Genomic DNA, 22,880 nt, shown 5'->3' on the forward strand with positions numbered 1-22,880 from the left:
TTCTCTGAGTACGTTTTGTAAGGTTTTATCGCGACTAGTGTTAATACTGCGTGCCGCCATCTTTAATCAGCGCGGGGTGTTTCGTGTGCATTTGGGAAATCACTTGCAATATGTCATACGCTTTGAGAATACAATTTTTGTCTGGCGAAAATGTTCTAGAAACGTTAGAAATATGTTTTCGTGGAGAAACTTTATGGTATATTAATAACAGTATGTTTAATGTTCCGTTAAAATAACAAATTCGAAATAGTTTTGTCTAGGTTTTTGCAAATAGGTATTTAAAAAATAATTTAAAATAACCGCAACAAAAACATTCACTTACAATATTTTATCAGTTATAAAACACATTCTGTACATTACGTATCTGTTTGGATATAGAACTACCGCTTAACATAAAAAATACACGTTGAATTAAGAACCTTCTCCTTTTTTTAAAGTCGGTTAAAATATATCTCACATCTACAACAAACCCTTGTGATAGTTAATCATAACTCGCCCTATACAAAAGCTAGTTTTTTTTATACTGTTGCAGGAAAGTGACCTCACTACACCTGATGGTAAGCGGAGTGAGTCTAAATAGAGTATCGGCTGACGAGAGATCGCCCTCCCTCGCCAGTCGACCAAATTATGCCGACCTGTTTAAAGACGGGTATATACAGACTGAACCCGGAACGCGGCATACGTGAGCCACTATGGCAGGTTTTACACCTTGTGTAACAGTGGCGAAGCGTGTCATTTTCCGAAGAACTAATACAATTGATATTTACTAATAATATAAATAAATGCAGTTTGGATATGGTTCTAATGATAATTACATTTTACATAAATTAGGAAAGGAAGCCGGCAGGAATCGAGTTATATGGACCCTTCGCCATTGTTGTGTACTGTGGTCGGTATCCGGATGCAAAAATCCTAGAATAATAATATAAATACTTCAGGTTTCTCCATGTTTAATGACGCTATCCAAATATAAATCATAATATACCACCTCATAAGCTTTATACTCTAACAAAGCCAAAACCCACTTAAATCCTAAATGGATATCGACTTCCGGACTTTCCCACATTAGGCCTGGTGACCGAGACGATGACGTCACCGTGTGTTTTATCACCACGTCTAGACCGAGGGTTGATGGATCTAATTTACATCGCCGAGTTGCCAATGTAACAAACATTAGATTGATTTTACTGCGTTTTAAAGAAATTAAACAAGGGGAAATAGAGCGGTGGATGTCACACTGAATTTTTTTTTCACTTTTTACAAAATATGTACAGAAAGACGTAATGAATATTTTCCACCAGTAACTTTATAGAGCTAATATAATATAGTAAGAGGGTTAAATGCTTAAAATAAGAAAAGTTTGAAGCAATTCATTAATTAGTATTAATGATAATAATGTTTATTTATCCCTATTATATATCATCATATATTTCACATATTAATATTCAAAACAAATTTATTTATTTTATAATTTATAGGGTCGGAGTTTGTATGGATACACACCAGACAATAGCTAAATATTATACACAATCCGTTAACAGCTTATACATCGACTACATAATAAACAAATAATTAATATTTCCTTATTATAACAAACATTTTTTTATAATCAAAATTCAAATAATTTCAACAACGAAGTATACGAAATAATTCATAAAGTTCCGATGCCTAACAAAGCTTCAGAGCGTATTCACATTACGTTTAACTTTTGTATTATGAATGGTGGATTGTTTAGGTCAACGAGGTGCCACAAAACGTAGAGCGACGTTGAGTACGTCTTCCAAAATAAAGGACCCGTGGGAGGTTTCTTTGACCCGATTTCATCTTCAAGGACCGTACTACGTCATTTTTGTTATTCATGTCAAATATAATACAAAGTGCGCTCAAATATGCCTATACGATATGTTTTTACGATTTCTTATCAATGTCGAAGCATGTAACACCGATTGTAACCATGTCTGTTCATAAACTGAAGCAATACTTACCCAGAACCTTCCAGAAACCAGAAAATTAATTTAAATGCAGAGGTATACTATTCGCCGACGTTTCCTCTGTTTTCGTTTCTCAGACGAAACAGTGAATTAAATCGCAAATAGCCTATTTATAATTTACTCGCAAGTCGCGTGAAAGGCGTAGATCCAAAGGTCCTTCGGGTCTAAAAATACCCGCGTTTATTTTAGCACATGTAAAAATAAAGGATGTCGTACGAGGAAAACGGTTGGACCCTTAGAGGGCGACCCCAAATAAACCGGTCACAAAACCCGGGTAAAGGACGGGTACCCGCCCGTGGTCGAGGTCACTGCCGGACCTTGACCTTCGCGTGTGTGGACCTACGTGTTTGTTTATGTTTTGTTTTTTTTTATACCATTACACACGCACGTTTTGGCTAGATAAGTTTTCATTCACACTTTTCAGGGGATTTATTTCCAAACGTTTGGAGGAGGCTAAACCCCTAGAGCTTAAAATTATTAACCAAAGTATAAGAAACCAAGATTAACAAGTTGCGCGTAATAAACATCGATCAGTGCGTGACGTCACACAACGTATCAAGCCATTCGTTACGATAGTTCATAAATAAAATATGTAGTAAACTCTAAGGTCAAAAACTCTTACTTTAGGCTGAAATGAAATACGTAGAAAAAGAAAACTTGGCACTCAGAATCTTCACAATATCGAGAGTAAAACGATCTCTTTATACATGACGTATGTCTTCATTTCCATAATAACTGCCAATTTTATTGTTCATAATCGCAATAAAATCAAACAAAATATGACATTGTGCACGCGACGCCATGACTCAGTCATGGTGAGATGTGACAATGTATCATTTCATGACTCACCCGCCAATCAACGTGAGCTTTACGCGAGTTCCAAATTTAAATTTATTAGAACGTTCCTTTGTGCGATGCATTACTTTTTGCAAAATTACAAGTGACATGGCAGTATGGACAGTGATTCCTTTGCCTTTTTCAGGAATTGAAAAACGATGCCAAGGAAGACAGTGTATGTTGTAAATTAAAATGTCATCTAATTTGACATTCAGCTTGTGTGGGCTGAGCGTGTTTACTAACAAATTGTTCTCAGAAATGCATTGCGCTTTTATTATTTAGCGTGTCATAAAGAAGTTAATATCTTTAATAGTCACATGGTATTTCGTAGTTACATGAAACAATAATATATCTGAATAATCCACGTATAAGGATTAAGCATAACATCATTTGTACTTGGAAGTATTGTCGTGAAAAGATCACATTTATCATAAATTATTCTTTTTGGACTCATTATCATAATCATAATTATAAGTAACGAGTACACTCGACTAAGCTATTTCTACACTCGTATTTGTGACTATTCTTCTATGTTCGGCAAGTGACTAAGTCAGGACGTTACAGTAATAGAGAATTAAATACTTTTGAAAATAATTCTAGATTTAAATTTCCGACTTCCGTCACACCAATTTGACGCAAACATTTTTAAATTTAGAACCCATTAGGAAAGTAAAAAGGACGAATCAATCAGAAAGCACCAATCCACGTAGGTTTTGACGCAATTTTTGTTGTCTATGGCATTACGTGCGCGACATGCGTCATGAGAGCGGTATCATGACATATCCGCCACTCGGCGGCGGATGGCGGACGACAGCCACAATTTGTTAAATTACCACACGCTACACACAGTTTCATCGGCGTCGTCGCGCTGCACAGTGTCTTAAAATAAAAGCAGATTTACTCTTGAAAGCTTTGAGGTCGACTTTTGAGATTACTCTACATAGAGCTATAAGGCAAAACTCATATTTGGAATTAATATCAGACACCAATGGGTTAAGCATCATCAGTGGAGTATCCACATCCTTGGATCATCTTCTAGTGATTTCCACGGAAAATAAAAATTACCTATATAAAGGTTACTCAATATAAAAAATCCTAAAGAAAGCAGAAAGAATAAAATACAACTAAACACGTTTCTTTTGAATTGATAAAATACAGTCTTTATATCATTATTTCTCGGCGTCAGAACGGGATCGTTTTCATGATTGATAAGCTTAATAACTTTAGATTGATAAAGATAAAAAATATAGTTTCGAATTTTAAAATATTACCAGTTACAGATAAAATTAAAAAGTATAAATTTATATTCGAATGTTTTATTAAAACGCAGTTCCAAACTCAAATTCGCGTGCAGCGTTCCACGTTTAGTTCCGCTACTCGCCACAGGCGCCGCCACCGTGCCCAAGCCGTACTCAACCAGTGTGCGTCCCACGTCACACAGCCGTGATTGCACTAAATTGAGCTTCCGCTGCCGACAGGATAAAAAATCCCTGCCGCGTCCTCGGTGACATTAAACAATGGCCAATCGCGGTCTGAGCGGTTAACTGTCGCCGGCCGCAGCCGCTCGCACTCGATCCCATTCGAGTTTTAAATCGACCTGTTTGGTGCACGAAATGTAGGTATTTAGCTGAAAAAAAATATTTTCGTCTTTTATTCGTATTTTCTCTCTAATTCGCTTATGACAAGGAGTATATTTTTAACTACAATGTAATTTTATTACCTAATTATGGCTACACAATGTCTTGTTACAAAATATATGTTTTAAATAAAACTATTTACGGATGTTATCGCACTTATTAATTATGTTTCGAAGACTTTGCAGCCTTCATAGTCACGGGGTGGACCGATACAGCGACCACGAAGGCTAGAAAATAGTTTTAATTTAATGTCCAACATTCGCGTAAACATAATAAATCATTATTCATATTTTAAAAAAGTTTATATTTTCTCTACGTCCTACGCAAAGTATTTTTAATAGAATTTTGTTTATTTATCGTCTATTTGACTCAAGTAAATTAAATATTTTTAATCGTATTATACGTTCCGTAGAGTAACTTCTCCCTACAAATAAAACAAACATTTCTTTTAAACATTTCTTGACAAATTGTTAGTGTTGCTATTATTAAAAACGAAATACCTATACACAATATATCTCAATTTTATGATACATATAAAAACAAATTTCTGTTTAGGTTATTTGCACCCTATCAGCGTAACCCTTCAACCCTTAGGCATGCGCGTAACTAAATAAGAGCTAGGATTGATCTGATTTTTAGGTATAACAAGCGTATGATTTGTCTTCGATCGTGATGCCAAAATAGTTTTCTTTTCAATTTCTTTTTGCGTCTGCGGCCATCATACTATTGGAAATGACTTCCACGCTTAAACGGCAATCATATCTAAACGACAATCGGTAATTTTTGAGTAGAAAGCTTTAAAGTTTCGATTTTAATATGAAAATTCATAAAAATTAAACGTTTTTATTTTATAGAGATAAAGTCTAATGACATTAAATAGTCCTAGACATACAAAACCTAGATAAAATGTTGCAAAAAAATTTGACGATTCTAAATATTTATATAATTCATTTTCGGTATATTTGTGGCATAGATATTATAGCCTTTCAAGCGTCAATTTGTATTATATTCATCAAGATTACTTACAAATTCTCATTTATACCATAAATGTCATAGGTTAATGTTATATTAGTTTGAGTGGCCTTTGTATGAAGTATGGGTAACCATACGACGTCTTTTGTCTATTTTAATAATTTAGGACAGATGTTATTAATATTAAACGAAATCAAATTAAGGTTTTTCCTCCTTCTGTTCGACTCTACCCAATAATCAGCTATGTATTTTGTTTCAATACCCAATTACAATGAGTTAGTAAAATGTACTACCACCTCTTATAGGTTTTTGAAATAAAATTTAATGAAATGTTTTGAAATGAAACGTTCTAGATGTATTAGAGAAAAAAATATTTTAAATGTCCATGCAATTCTTGCTTTTTACCGTAATGTAATTATTATAAGTATCAAAATATATGACGCAATCTCGTAAATAAGAAAAGTACATTACACCAGAATTTTTCTCACTTACGAGAAACTTTTCCCGTGTATACAAGTCCTAAAGGCGTTCTAAATTCCAATTTCAAATTTTAAACAAAAATTCCGAATTCAAATTCCTGATTGTACTATAATCGAATGTATTTATAGAATTTTCTGTGATCTCTCCACATTGCAATTTGTCGGCAGGACGTTACTAGATACGTTAGAAATTACTATTCACATAATGTGTCGGTTCCTCCCGATGTTTTTCTCCGCCATCGGAGCGTGGTATGTTATAAAAGCGAATACGTGAGAGTTTTGCATGCCATTTTCATAATAGTGTTGTAATGACAAAGGATTGTGGTAAAATTTTGTTAACTATGTATATACCCATATAACGTTATTTATCAAACTGGTACTTATGTTTACGAAGGAAATAAGCATGAAAAATTAGCTATTGAAAACTAGGTCTGATTTAATACAATATGTTGAATTACGGGTTAATGTGGAAACATTATAGAATTAAATCATAATGAACAATTTGTATCGGGAAGCTTAGAAACAATTGTGAATTCAGAGTAACCGAGAAAACACACGTACGTCTCATACTATCCAAACTACATAGAAGAGCCACGCAACAATCTCAATTCGCGACATAAATCCACAGTTGCAAACGCCATAAATTAATCTGCAAACAGCGCGACCAACCGAAATCCTTTGTTACTTATTCGCAAACAAAAAGTTTGTTATTACAGCGGCGTGGAGTTCCGAGTTCATCGAGAACTTTAACATATAAATTATAACTAAATGTATGTACGCTAATTTTACACGTCGCTGGATTTAATCATCGTTGCATTTTTATTTGCCAAGTTCGGGATTTATCGACGCCGGGATTTCATTTAAGTTTGTCCGAACTATAGAGATAAATAACGAGTAATTTAGAATGATATACATACTTTGTTCAAAACTAATGCTATAAAACTTGTTTGGAAAAAAAAGTAGTGCTTATATTATGAGTTTATAATCGATAAATTCTCATAGTATATGAATGAAAGGAAATGAAATGATTTATTTGAATTTGTAAAATGGTATACAATCTTTAGATTCCGTCAATATTAACTCTACCACCAGTTCGGAAAGCAGTTCTCACCAGAGAAGAACGCGCAAGAAACTCTGGTGTTGCTCTTTTCAATTAGTTTAGGGTAAAGACTATAGTACATGATAAAGTGAGAAGAGAAAAAAAAATACAATTGGTTTTTTATTGTTGTTTAGAGCAATTCATTGTTATAACGTCTTTCTTTAATTATTTATGCAAACCATGTTGATTTTTTAAGAACTTATAAATAAAACATAAGACTAGAAAACAAGCAACTTCAAGGCGATTAACTAATATTTCAGAGTTCATTACAAATTTTTATCACGTAGAGAAAATGCAGCAATGTCGTCTAAAATTAACATATTAATTAGAAAATTACAAAAATACCTTTGCTTTTCACGCACTGCTCCATATTGATTCAATTACTTGCGTCATCAAATACATTATTTATAGCTATTCATAAATACTCATAGTAACCCGTCATTAATATTTGAAAGGATATCGAAAGTCCCTATTAATTTTGCATTAAGCGTCAGAATACAATGTGTTGCGAACAATCGACATGTGCCGCGAACGTATTAATGGAGTATTTAATCTTGATGTACATCGCATTACCGAAGGAAGTAGAGCCACTTACTAGGAAAATGTATTTTTTACTGTGATGCATTATTTTTTTGCGAAACATAAATTACTGTACATGTACAACTAAATGGGTGTCTCATATGTGTACATGGTCGTTGCCAGGGGGAGAGTTAGGGGTTCAACCCCCCCCCCCCCCAACCCTCCACAAATATAAAATTGTTCGATTAACAATTTATTAGTTTTAGATTTTTAAGACTGACAGCGTTATGTTACATTTTTCAAATGTTAATACCACATTTTTGTTTTTTTTAAACCCATCCATACTCAAACCTAGCTACGTTCGTTGTTGTGTTCCGTGGGTTCCTGTCACCGGTTAGAATGCATTTGTATTCTGGTTTAAAGGATTTTGTAGCCTAATAATGAGCTCATTATATAATGTCCCAAAATGACAAATAATACTTTGCTATTCAAAGTTTTAGATTATCGATTTAAAACCATCATGACTGAGAGTATATCGTATACTTTAAAAATACAAATTACACGGATGCAAAGCGAGACGCTATTTACAAATCACATTTAGAATGCACGGAGACCCCGAGACTGCTGACTCGCAGACAGGAGAGTTCGTGGCGAATATTGATATTCCACGGCTCTGTTAGGTAAGTTTCAATGTTACTATCAATGTATTGTTACTGTCGTTGGTAGTGTATCGATATCTTACTTTTGTTTTTGATTGCGTTCTTTTTTTAAACGGAAGGAAGATTTTCTACGGTTATAAATAATTTCGGACACTAATATATACTTTCATACTTAAAAATGCGTCGGAACTATCTGCCTGTTACGCTTTTTGGGTTGAACCACTGAACTGATTTAGATAAAATTTAGTAGCAAGATAGTTTAAGCCTTTGGGAAAGATATACGTAAATTTTTATTCTAGGAAACTAATTTATGTAGGCACAGCCGCGAGCAATAGCTAACATGTTATACATAACTTTTTCTCATTAAGAGCTAAAGTATCCGAGTTTTACAATAGTTGTTTACTAAGAACAATTTCATTTACAAAGTATTTTTAATAAACAAAAAAACGATACTTAAACACCCATATCCTGTAAATAACATTGAAGCCCGTATTAAATCATATTTATGTTGGCGTAATTCCGCGAACGTTGCGTGCCATCTGTCGGCGGATAGCGGCACTAAACATGCCCCATTGTAATTTACTAACGGTCTGCAAAAACGGACCTACCGAAACGAAACAAAACACATACCAATTAACCTCGTTATTTTACTGTACAGATTAACGTTCGAGATTATCTTGCGGCTTTATTATCTGTGCGATCCGCTGCACCTGCCCTTTTCAACCGATTTTAAATAACAGCCATTTACATCCATCATTTCGGACGTGGCGAGTGATCCAACGTCCGTCGCCGATACGTTTTTATTTTAATACTAAATATAATTAACCCAGAAACTTACGAATGACATTATTTAGATGTTAATTCGCCGGTTATCCATTTAATAAACGAAATATGAAGCGCAATTAAAAATTTGATTATTATCATAGGCTAATGTAGGCCACGTAACCGTTGCGTATAAAACAGGAAGTGCGTTGTGAGTACACGTCCTTTTGCCACAACTGTTGTAATAAGAGGGTGGAGCCGCGTTAGTAGTCGAATTACAAAATAATAACTCAAACCAACTAAAAGTTCTAGAAAAATTATAAAACCACACTATCTGATCACGATACGTTGATTTTTTGTTAAATTCTTAGACTTGTTTATTCTACCTTTATGGAATAAAAAGGAACAACAAAAAGATTAGATACCGCCGTGAGGCAGTAAATTTAACTATGGTTTTTGTCTATGAGTTGGAGCAGATGACAAACTTTCCTGCAGCTGTCCCGTATTCCGGGATAAACAGGATCCCACATGACAATCCGGGACGTTTACTACTCCAGTTCAATGCTCCATCAATCACTATGAGACGTTTCACGTGTGACATTAAAACTATAGGATAATAACTGGTTCAAAATTATGTAAAATGACAACAACACTATTGATGATTGAAACCATGATAAAAATTATTTGAAATGTTCAGTAGGATTAAAAAATACATAAGATAAAGAAATAATACATAGCATAGCAAAGAAGCTCTACTGCAAACTTTGAAGAAATAAATAATCAGACATTTACTACGTTATATTAGTTTACCTACAGTCACAATGACCATTATTTTAGTTTAGTTGAAATTTATGTACACGAGGCAGTATGTCACCACTGTCTTCGTCATAGAATTTTAATGTTTAGCGATATTTTTTTACTTTAGACGCTTTATACTAGCAAACGGATGAAAACATATCCCTAAATATAGTCCAGATTATCGTTGATCGCTTTAAGATGAATGGTAAATTAACGTTTATGAGAAATACTTCTTAAAATCTATGTGCAGACATTTGCATCTTGGATTAAAATAACATCTTGGTACAAATCACAAGATTTTAATTGGCCAATATAAAATCTTTATACAAGACTTTTTGGCAAAATATCGCAAATATTTGTACAAAGTCTCAAACAAGTTGGATGAATGATATAAGTCGCGTGACTGGACCTGCCTCAACAGGCTCACGACACGCGCCCACGCTTTACGCACGCTGCGACCAAATTAGTACCGGTTACGATACTACACGACCAGATATCGGTCACCTTACCGATTATTTTCGCTCAAGTTCAAGATTATTGAGGAATTTTACGAGGTCTCTTTGATAAGTGGTCGTTGATTACGAATTGAGTTACTACTTTTAATAAATCATTGGTTATGGGTACATAACTTTGATCATATAATTTGAAAATTATTATAAATTAGAAAGTAGGCAAAATAAAACTATATTTCATAGGTTTAATGTATATAATATATAACCAAAACTCGTTAAATGTCGCACTTTACAAAACATATCGCGATAAATTACTTCGACTTTATTGTGCGTACATTAGAAGTGGAAAATGCTTATTTTATACAATTTGGCATGATTCCAGTCAATAAAATGTATACATATATTATAAAAGCAATTTGAAGTCGTATAAGCGCGTAGTCAAATAAAGCAATATGTATAATTAATGATAGCACAATCGGTTTACGTCTACAAATATAAAGGTGTTCACATTTATTATAATGTAAAAACAGCTCCCGCTCGTATTAATTAGAATAATGACGCGCAATGACCATCAACCGACATTATCCGTAATATAATTGTAGAATTACTTTTTTGATAAAATTATCTGACCTATAAAAAGTTGAATTTTGATGACGAATGAATTTGAATTTACATTCACACGTTTCTGTATTTCTTGGAAAGTTAAATATTACCGTAATGAGTATTCAGTGAAATTTATGATTATTTCCTTTTTAGGGATTTGTAGTATTTGTAGGGATTATTAGTGTTGTAGTGTTAGTGGACAGGGTAATCTTTATCTGCCAAATTATATTGTTTCTTTTTTTATATATCTTGAAGTAATATTACTTCATTACTATTCTGCGAAGTATTTTATGTACTTATTACGTAATTACCGCTTTATATATTACAGCAACCGTTGAATAATTACTCCATCAAAGCCAAGCTATCCATGATTCTCGCATGTACATATATTAAGCCATTTCGCGTTCATAAACGACATTTTTTCATTCACAAAACCAGTTATCGGCAGCTGTTTCTCACAAAATGTTTATTTATTCATTACAATCTAAAAGGATTCGGGACCTGTCCATGGATAATTAGAAATACTGATCATTTGAATGAGAATAGACAATGAGTGAAAGAGAGAGTTGTGTGCGAGCGAGACGGCGACGCAACAAATGTCGTCGCCGTTCTAACACAAAAACAGGAGTAACGAACTAAACCGCCAGGTGTTAGCCGATGCCATGTGCTCGCCAACAGAAACTTTATTATAGTTTGTATTTGTGACTGTAGCCCACGGTTCACTATTTTAATTAGTCGGGCTGGAGTGGAAATGCATTTCTGATACCGAATGTCATTTCGTTTGACGTAGCATTATGTCATTGTTAATTGGAGGCGCCGCTTTTGTAATAAAAAATATTTTGCAATTCTTACTTAATACAATTTACACTTTTTTTTTCACTATGCCGATAGATAGTATTATATCTATCTTATACTCTTACTGAATCTTAATTATTACTTATTTTGAGACAACCTCATAAGTTATATAAATTTTGATTTACAGGCAAATAAATGAATCGGTACCTGTATCATACTAAACAGCTAATATAGGCATATTCTTTCGTAATTATTTTTCGTGAATTCAATTTAAAAACATAGTTTTCACCTATTACTCGTTTTTTTAAGAATACTGGGCCTACTATTATTTTTTTTAAATACAATTTCGTTACTTCGAATTTACAAAAGCTCCGACAGAGAGCTTTTACGTTTTAAAACTGCGTCACAGCGCCATCTACATTCCGTGTTGTGCAACTACGATCAACCGACATCTAGCGGCGAATAGCAAAATTACAAACTCGAAACGCATAAAATCCGCGTAGTAAATAGTTCAGGGAGCTATCACAGATGGCGCTAGTATATTACAAACTAGGAAATTGGTTTGTTAGGCCATAGCGTATCTTAGTTCTACAGTTAGGACGAAAATCTATAAACTATCGCAATTAAATTAAATGTAAATAAAATTAATTCACATTCTTCATAATACTAAACCACTAATCCGTCGCCAGCTAACCTCTCCATTGCATGTTTGTCTATTCATTTTTTCCTTTTTGTGTTAACGTTCTCCTTTATTTTACTTACTTTATTTTTGCTTTATGTTAAGTCTGTGGTGTGTCTGTGTTGTTATAGCTTATTTTGGGGCCGGACGGGACGTTGCAGACAGTGAAGAGCGAGTCTCGCCGGGGCCGCGGCAGAGGGCGCTCGACAACGACACCCGTAAGTACTTTATTAATTTTACCCTCCTTATTTTGTTTTTTTTTTATTATTTTCATTTCTTTCATGTCATGTGTATCCTCAATGGTGACTAATAAATTAACTAATCATGCTTAACAAAACGTCGACTACGATTAACATAAACTGTGAAACAAATCTGTTAACATTAAAACTATGTTTGTACGTTTCTTATTTTTATCCAAAACTACTCTATACGTCTATCTTAATTACAAACCGCCTTTTATAAGAAGATTCAAACCAAAATACGATTATTACATTTCTATACACACCTTATAAATTCCCTAAATGATTTTAAAAATGACTACAACATACTCCTTAGAAGAGTACGTACTACGTAAAAAAGTTTACCATGGGGAACCTTACCCACGTCCTATATTGAACTGCCCCATGGAAAGTTAAATGAGTCACTGAGCAAACCTAATTCACCTCGGCAAGTGAGACCGATCATCACGGCGCCGGTCATAGTCCGAAAGGTCAAAGCCGTAACACGCAGCCCACCTTGATTACGCAACACGTATAAATCAAACGGGAACAAAAACGGGGCCACTCTCGCTTTCACAGCGAAATGTCCAAATATACGAATAAAGTGTAACCACGGTTCACGGCCAAACCGAGCCAAAACAGTAGTGGAAATGCACAACCCCATTCAGCGAGATTAATAATAGCGAACAACTATCAAAGCGCGGTTCTTTTTGTTGTGTGGCATACATTGCTGCGTGGGTATGCGGTAACGCTAACAGCCTGAAAGGAAATTAAAAAATAAAATCTTGTTATTATGATGTATTTATTATTTAACATAGATAAACATTATCAGACATTCTTAAATAAAACAACCGTTAGAATAAGTGATTAACAATATTATTATTAATTAAAAATTCTGTTTCATTGCTTTTTTTAGAAAAAAATGTTGTGCCATTTATTACAAATTAGAACAGGCCATAAATGTACTCTATAATTATATCCCCAATTCTATTGTCATCTATATATATAAAAATCAATTGCTGTTCGTTAGTCTCGCTAAAACTCGAGAACGGCTGAACGGATTTATCTTATCTTGGTCTTGAATTATTCGTGGAGGTCTAGGGAAGATTTAAAAGGTGAGAAAAATTCGAATAATTGCCGGGAAAATCCTCAAAACAGCATTTTTCTATTTCCCATACAAACGTTTTCTAAATAAAATGGAGAGTCAATTTGTAATTTATTACCGCTGCATAAAGTTCAAATTCGCGTGCGCGTTGGAGGATCTAATATCGCGTTCTGAAACTCAACAAAAGTGAAAGTGAATCGCGAACGCGACAAAATTGCATAGTCTCAAAATACATAGTACATAAATAGTGGTCGGCTTCGAGAAACTCAATTTTAGCTAACTTCAGTTGTTAATATAATATATAACTCAAAGGTGACTGACAGTGATATATCAAGGAACAGCCCAAACCATTGGACGGATCGGGCTAAGACTTTACATGCATAAAGCTACTATGACGTAGGCATCCCCTAAGAAAGGATTTTGATAAATTCTACCCTTAAGGGGATAAAATAGGGGATGAAAGTTTGTATAAATGTTCTTAGATTTTCGACTGATTGAACTGAAATTATAGATTGGGGATAAAATTAGTTTGAACCTATAAGTACCGGGAAAATATGTAGCAAGACTTTTATCAAACAGTGGAATTTTATCCTGGAAAACACCTTCACGCGGGCGAAGCCGCGAGCAAAAGCTAGTTTTTGATAAAAACATAACGCATCATTATTTGTTTACAATACAATGGCTAATGTCATAAGATGCTCTTTCTCGGTTACAGTTATCTACCCTATTTGGGATGTTGCGGACTGGCAATCTGCATAATGAAACAGATGAGAACACAGCTGAATAAGACATATATTAATAAATAAACTACAATAATATTAAACTCCAGATCTCAATGCATTTTAACGTTAATTGAGTGGATATAAATTCCATGTATTAGAACCTTACGTCTAAAATAGTTATATGTTTTGTTTAATTTTTCCTGGCGGCAAATATCATTAACGCGGTAAGATAAAACACTGACTAACCAATGTATATAGGAATATATATGGCGCGCAATGTACATCGTCCGTCGCCAAATCTCCGTCGATGTAGTAAACTGTGCTTGTAGAGATTTTTGCGCGAAAGCTCGCCGCCACGCCACCTGTTCATTCACGATCGAGTGGAATTGTTAATTTGAAATTATTCAGTGGCCTCGATTCGCTGTGTTTATTCATAAATGCTTTTTGCACGCTATAAAGGATGTGTTTTGTGCGGGAAATTATAATTTTCATTTTTTTTTTTATTAAAAATGATTTACTCGTGAATTAATGTATTGGTTTTAAGTGTGCTATCTAGTAGCTTAAGAATATTATCGGTGCCTAATGGGGTATATTGAAAATATTTTTGTTGGGGCGTGTCCGTGTGGTGCACATTCTAAAAAAATCATAATCATTTCTTGTGACTGCCTCGGTGGCGTAGTTGTATTGCATGCCCGGTACAATAGCGCTCTGAGGTCCTGGGTTCGAATCCCGGGTCGGGCAAAGTGATATTTGGGTTTTTCTGCTCAGTATCAGCCCGGAGTCTGGAATTTGTGCCCGATATGGCGATAGGCTCGCCCTCTATCACATCATGGGACGGAACACACTTGGCGAAAAGTGGGTGCCCTAGCTGCACTTCTGCATACCGCTTCGGGGATAAATGAGTGATGTTATGTATGTATGTATGGTTGTATTTCTTATGTGTACGCGAATGTTAGACATCGAAATAAAAATAGTTTTCGGATTTTGTCGTGTTTTTTTTTTGATTTTTACTTTCAAAGGCTTTATAGCTTGTGCGGTCACGGGGCAGACGGAGTCATAGATCGTCCGAAAATATCTTTACTTAAAAATCGAATTTCGGATCAACATGCCGATTTATACAGCCCCACAAAGCTGAAAAACTATTTTCATATCCTTTTAAGTCGCACTAAAAAGTGACATCAAACGTAACTTCGATTAATCTGTGGCGGCTATCGTGATATAAAGGCATTTCATTGTAATCCTATTAAACGAGGTATTGGGTTCCATTTGGTTGTATTAGTACGGACTACAAATGTCTCTTAAACTGATACCTATTAAGTACGAAAATTTCGACTTACAATTTAATCTGAAGCGTTATCTGTTTAAGGAAACGGGTTTCGAACCAATTTCTCCAGATTTCTATTATTTTAATACTAGTATACGGTTTAACTCTACACACGAAAACAAACAATCAAAAACAGATACCACAAATCATTTCAAACAACGACACAAAATTGACCTTTATAAAAATTACATAACTCAATCATTTTTAATTACAAAATTTAATCATGCTATAGTGACGTCATGATGACGTCATCGCATCAATCATATTAATAAAAGTGCATTTTAAATAGCTACAAACTGCCGTCCGGTATTTGATTAGGCTAATGCATTTCTTTGTGGACCTAACCTAGTTCGATAAGCTTTTAGCTGACGGAACGAGTATATTCTGTGGGAATCTATTTTGCATTATATTATGTCATGAGATCAAATTTAAGTGTATTTACATGTGAAGTGAAATAATTCGTGTGTATAAAAGTAAAATTACTTATAAAACGCTATGAAACTGTAGAATGTATAATTCAACTATTATTTGTGTAATACTTTAACTTGCAGGTACGATTTATGAATAAATTGTAGTATGAAAAATATCACCAACCATTACTACAAATAATAGATATGGAATTAACAGAACAAGCAAAAATAAATCTTATTCTTCAAATAATAAAAATCATGTTCAGAAACGACTACGTTCAACAATCATAACATATTCCAAACAAATCAGACCAGATATCGAAAATATGCACCGTATGGACACGTCTATAAAACTCTAAATCAATTTAAATCGAAAATATCCAACACTTCCATTAACACCAAATAAACTTCATTAAAAATAATCAGACAATATGTTAGCTTTCAAATTAACACGTGGAAGGTTGTTAAAAGTGTCTGCAGTCTGGCGTCTAAAATACAAAGGGAATGTTTTTCTGTAGAGCTCTGAAAGATTGCGTCGGTCTTCCCAAGTTGTGCAAAGGCATTCGTTTGTTGCGATAGACTATCTGCACTTTTGTTTGGGATGATAGAGAAGTTATGACAAATATACGCTGTACAGTAGACTACCAGCAAGTAAATAAAGTTTAAACGTTTCAATACAGTGTAACGTTTGTATGCCCGTAACGGTTGAATGCTAGCTGATTAATAACATAAATATTTTACAATATTCTCACTAAAAAGCCATAATTATATTATTCTAAAACAAATATCGAGTGACTGTCAACATGTCATATAAATTATGTTTATTGCATTCCGTGTAAGTAACTTATGTATTGCCGTAAAAATTCAGTTATTAGGATTAATTTATGAAAATGAGGTCTTAGGTTTCATATTAAAATCATGAAAATTTTCAATAAGTTTTTCGGCGTGAAAGGATTTGAAATTGCAATAACTTCATATATACGGGCTTTGTACAGTCAGCCACAAAAGTAGCTGATCGTAAAAAAAAATTTTTTTTTTAAACTTTTTATTCTAATGATTTTTTTTTTACTAAAATATACTTTAAAGGTACTAACTACTTTATTTAAGGTAAAGATAAATCAACATTTCGATAAAACTTAATGTGGACAAGCATTTTAAAGTTTTGAATTTGTTCAACTATTTTAATAGCTGGCTATAAATAACTACTCCCCTATAACATAGTGATTTGAAAACAAACTGTGACTACCTTTCTGGAGGTATAGGCGTGAACATTAGTTATGTATATCCATCAAAAATAAGTTTTCATCGGGCATTCTAACGTCAGTTAAAAACAAGTTGTCGAGTCTGCATCCAACAGTTTCAAAACAGAACCACTACAGTGTTTTAGATTTCGTATAGGATAAGTTGAATCACCAAGAGAAATATTTTTAAAATTTTAATTTTCGTGGTAATAATCATTAGTGTTGTATATAATGAAACGACGATGGTCGGACAACAACTGTATTTTACAGATTCCCACATAATATTTATAATTCTCATAACCAATACAATAAGCAACAAACTTATCATACATGCATTAAATCGACTAAAACTATTAAATAATGGTAAAGATTTTTATAAATGATTGATTTTTAAAAATCATTAAAGTAATCTTTGCATTGTTCATAAGTAATAGAGCAATTCCTTATTACTTACAAGTCAATAACTGAGTGCCTTACTTATAATTTATATTCTTAAACATAAACGCAAAAATGTCTAAATAATATGTACAAAACACCAACAAAACATATATCACGCATTTATCATTCACCCACTTTTCGCCAAGTATGTTCCGTCCCATGATGTGATAGGGAGAGAGCCTATCGCCATATCGGGCATAAATTCTAGACTCCGGGCTGATAATGAGCAGAAAAAAAATATACCGCGCATATAACCGACATTGTAAAAAAATATTCACGAATTGAAATATTATTAAAATAATAAATTACAACGTTTAGTGGCGAGAGTAAAACTCTTCATTTAATTTAATGTAAATAAACATAATTATATAAACATAATAAATATTTATTATAACTAAACAATAACATGTTCCAGACAGATTTCCACGTAAGCGCATGAATATTAAATAATCAGTTACGAGGACTCCAAAACTCATGAACACATTTTGTTTTCTTAATGTCTGGCTTGAGTAATATACACATGTCTTTTCCACTGGTATGCATAAGCTACTCATGCGGTACAGGGGAAAGTAGCTGACCTCCCCATCCTAGATTTATATACGCACTTTTGTATATACCAGCCATTATTATATACTGTCTCATGTTGAGCACGGGTTTCCTCCACTACTAAGAAGGTTATAAGGTTGTACTAATATCAATACAGCTAGCCAACATTTAAGCAAAGACTTCTTTTCATACATAACATCACGCATTTATCCCCGAAGGGGTATGCAGAGGCGCAACTAGGGCACCCACTTTTCGCCAAGTATGTTCCGTCCCATGATGTGACAGGGGGCGAGCCTATCGCCATATCGGGCACAAATTCCAGACTCCGGGCTGATACTGAGCAGAAAAACCTAAATATCACTTTGCCCGACCCGGGATTCGAACCCAGGACCTCAGAGCGCTATTGTACCGGACATGCAATACAACTACGCCACCGAGGCAAGACTTCTTTTCTACAGGAGACAACAAACCTTTATGAACGTGGCTATTGTTTATAAATTATTTTCTTTTCTTTTTTATACTTATAACTGTTATTATAGTAGCGGGATGTAACTGCTCATATTTAACCCGGCGAGCATGTGGTGAAAAAATGTAACAAGAAGTATGAGGCAGGGTATGACATACCCCTTAAAAAAATTGGCTATAAAACTTGTTTCTGAAGAAGTATTATACTATTTATTTTTTGGTATAATAAGACAATACCATCGTAACGCTTTGGAAATATAACAATCGCGCCATTTTAACAATTTTATTTTTTACCTCGATGGAAATAAGTCACTTTGAATTTCAAACAAACACTTTCAGTCTCTTAAAAACTAAAAGGAACTAAAGTAAAACCAGTTTTATGATAAAAAAAACTTAATCGTATGATAGAATATGAAATAATTTTCTTTATAAACTAAAAAAAAATCACAAAAAAATTTAGGAACATCTTAGGAACTGGAGATAAAATCTGTGCAGTTTTTGCAAAAAAACATTGCATGCTCCACACTAATAGCCTTTCCTCAGCTTGTTCATGAGTATTTTATCTTATGATTATTTTTGTTGGGGTAATCTCTACATCTAATAAAATGACCAGGAACATTTTGAGTCGATGAAAGTGATTCGTTGATCTGGGCAGAAATTCTCTGACGTATATAAATCGAAATATATATTTTTTGTCATTTCACATCTTCAGGTGTTCGTAAACTAAAGCCAAGCCTAAGTTACGGATGAAATCGGTCCATTTAGTGTCTTTGCCCTGATTTTCACGAAACATAGGACCCCTGGGGGCCCGTGGGCCCTTCTTAGGGGATCCGCAAGTAAAATAAAAGTTAAAAGAAAAACTATAAAGTGCACGCTTTTGCACTCTTGTATATCTAAAAAATAAATACAGAAGTAAACTGCTAGTAAAAACAAATTTAAGAATCCAACTGAACAACATCAACCCAAACATTACGACTTTGGTCGCAAAAAGGTCGCATAAGGTGACATTAGTGGTCCGCACTAAATAAAAATTTGCGAAACCCTGTTCTAGTAGGTACATCTTCTATCATAGACCGAAGTTGTTTTTTCCATTTTCAACATCCATTTTCTATTAAAATCTACAATTAAACAAAGAAAATAAGTTAAAATAGCAGAAAAAGCAATTTTAGTTTTTGTCACACCAGCTATGAGGCGGGGTATCACGTACCCGAACTCAGTTTGCAAGCGTGTAACTCGAATGCAGGTTGCCGCGACACTGTGATCACCCCACTATTACCTTCCGCAACCCTGTAACTCCAGCTACTCAAAGAGACTATAAGTTTGAAAGTCAGGCACAAAAAATATACGCCAGTAATTAACATGGGGGGTATGACATACCCCGCCACACGCTCGCCGGGTTAAATATATTTAATAAGTAGTTTTAGTCGTGGGAACCTATTATTAAAGCCTCAATTGTTAATCTATAGTTTTAAACTTATTATCTGTTGGTTTCGCTAAGATGTAATAAATAAATAAATAAATATATCATATCAATTAGATTACAACAATCAACGTGTATTTTACACGTAATTGGTCTAAGTGCCTCAATCCGATGTATGTATGTATATAAAGTAATATAAACGGATATATGCAATGCCCACTGACGGACATTATTTTAAAACTTATAAATATTTAATCATTTTCGTTTTTTACATATAAAGTGTCAGTATCTACACTATAACAAATGGCAACTTAATTTTTGCTACAACAGTACTCAAATCTATATCTACATACGTGTAGTTCAAAATATGATGATATAAAACACTAACCCCAAACGACTTACGTAAAAGGTACTAACTAAAAGGTTTTATGATAATATATGCGCTAATATATAATATAATAGGTACATTCTCCTTCCATAATAACCCTCAAAGTATTGAAATTTATGATAATGCGCTAAGTATGTCATTGCACTCTAGCATAAAATTATGACTAGTCTACGTCATATTTTTATCGGCGTGTGACTACGCCCGTTCTGTTGGTGACAATTACTGTAGTCGACGATAGACGTTGTGGTAATTGTCAGAATAATGCCGGCCTATGCTGCAAGATGTTCAACTAATCCTGTTAAACGCCTCGTCAAATCAACCGCTATGTCATTTTTTAATTATCTTCGGTGTCCAGTCGGGTGTTAAATCCTGTATCTTTTCACCACCTATTTATATATTACTAAAATTCATTAGGAACAAGCAACGTAACATCAAAACATCCGAAATTAATAAGAAATCTAATCCTGGAAGCGTTCAATTCGGAAATAAATTGAAATCCTACTTAATGAAGACGGGACGCATAAAGGCTGCAGACGGACTAATTTCGCGTGCGCCATCTTGTGGTTGCCATGGCAACGAGACTGTCCCCCTTGCCGGTCGCCCCCCCCCCCCCCTCGCGTGCCCTCCACCCACCGCCTGCACTAGCATTGCACTTCCTAAAGGCTAGACTGGTGTAGATCTATGTAGGTAGACTAAGGTGCATCGCCGGGCTGATTAGTCAATTTAGTTGGAGGATTACGGAATCAATTTAGAATATCTTCAGGCATTTTGGATTGCGGATGAGGTTTGTAAGGTTTCCCAATTTATTTCCACTAATTTCGGATTTTTAGTAGTCGAGTTTTGAGTGATACTGTCATTTAATCTCACTTTTTTTCACGCTTCTTTTTATTCTGCCGTGGCAAAGCGTCTACACTACACATGATGGTAAACGCAATGCCGACTAGCTAAAGTACCGAATGACCTAAACCTGTAAAATTATGCGGGCCTATTTATGTGCTACTCTCTTTTAGCTATTTCCTTTTTTAATCTGCCAGTCCTTACTTACTTTGTAGCTCGCTATCATAACTTAACCATGTCTCCATTTAATGGTCCATGCCTAGGTATTATAATGTCAGTAGTAAAAATAATAATTAACATATAAATTTCTTGTCAAATGTGAAACATAGAAACTAATGTACGCGACATACTCAATGAGGGTACAGAGCTGTTGACATGCTTAACAACAAATATTATGCAATCGGCAATATCGTTGCTAGATAGATTGTTCCTCGTTAACGGATTATAGAAATGTACACGTCATATTAATATTTGCACCTAGCCTATATCTCCTCAGGGATAGGTAGAGGTGCAACTGAGACATCTTTTTTTCGCGTGTTTACTCCGCCATGGTCATATGGATGGCCATAGCGGGCAAACCTATCGCCATATCAAACACAAATTTCGGATTAACAGAGCATAAAAGCCCAATATCACTCACCCGACCCGGATTTCGAACCCGGGACCTCAAAGCGTTGTCATTCTGCGCACACAATACAACTACACCACTGAGCCATCAGAATATAAAAATGTATAAAACAAGTAAAAAATTCTCCAAAACATATCTCTTTTACAAAGTTCAATGTTAAGCAACGACAATATACATTCGCGAGTGACGTCTCGTGACGTCACAATCACGGCAAAAGCTAAAAATAGCTAACAACGTTAAATAACGATCGCAACAGTGGCTCGCGATTTCGTAATAGAAAAAGTTTAAAGCTGTCGGGTCGGACTGGCGAACAGCGCGAATTTCAACCCCGGCTCTATGAAAACTGTCAACGGGTTTACTCTTTTTGTATTCCGACCTTTGAATAAACATACGTTTGATAAGGTACGCCGAAAATTCTTAGTTTTGAACACTTTTTTTTTATTTCACGCCCGTAATGGCGTATGTAGAGTTACAAGTAAATCACCATTATTCCCATATTGGCTTGGAAGTTATTTATGAAGTACATGTAATTCCACTAATTTGCGGATTATAAAATAAAATGTCTAATTTATTGTTATTTATAAACTCTAAGACCATTAATTTGAACCACCTCTACAAACGTTAACTATTAAACTAAGGTTCAACTAAACTTGGGCACTACATCTCCAAGTTACCAACGCAAATTTAACTTGAGCAATTTTAATCAGAAGTTATTAAAGTTCTATAACTATATAAATTTGGCTAACTGATTTTTAAACGGAACCTTTTATCAAAGGAATCTTCAGCAAAATCAAAAATTGCATACAATCCATTTCATAAATCAAATTAGGCAATATCGGAATACCAACTTAGCCAT

At 34.3% G+C, this 22,880-nt stretch overlaps 1 protein-coding gene across 1 annotated transcript in view; it reads left to right on the forward strand.

Annotated features, from left to right (window-relative positions):
• LOC115452729 (DNA N6-methyl adenine demethylase) overlaps window positions 1-22,880 on the forward strand; it is a 137,297-nt gene that overhangs the window by 48,628 nt on the left and 65,789 nt on the right. Inside the window, 1 exon segment of the mRNA XM_037443715.1 lies at window positions 12,414-12,500. Coding sequence (XP_037299612.1) covers window positions 12,414-12,500 — 87 coding nt within the window.

The sequence above is a fragment of the Manduca sexta genome, chromosome 26 (assembly GCF_014839805.1).
Source record: "Manduca sexta isolate Smith_Timp_Sample1 chromosome 26, JHU_Msex_v1.0, whole genome shotgun sequence".
NCBI lineage: Eukaryota > Metazoa > Arthropoda > Insecta > Lepidoptera > Sphingidae > Manduca > Manduca sexta.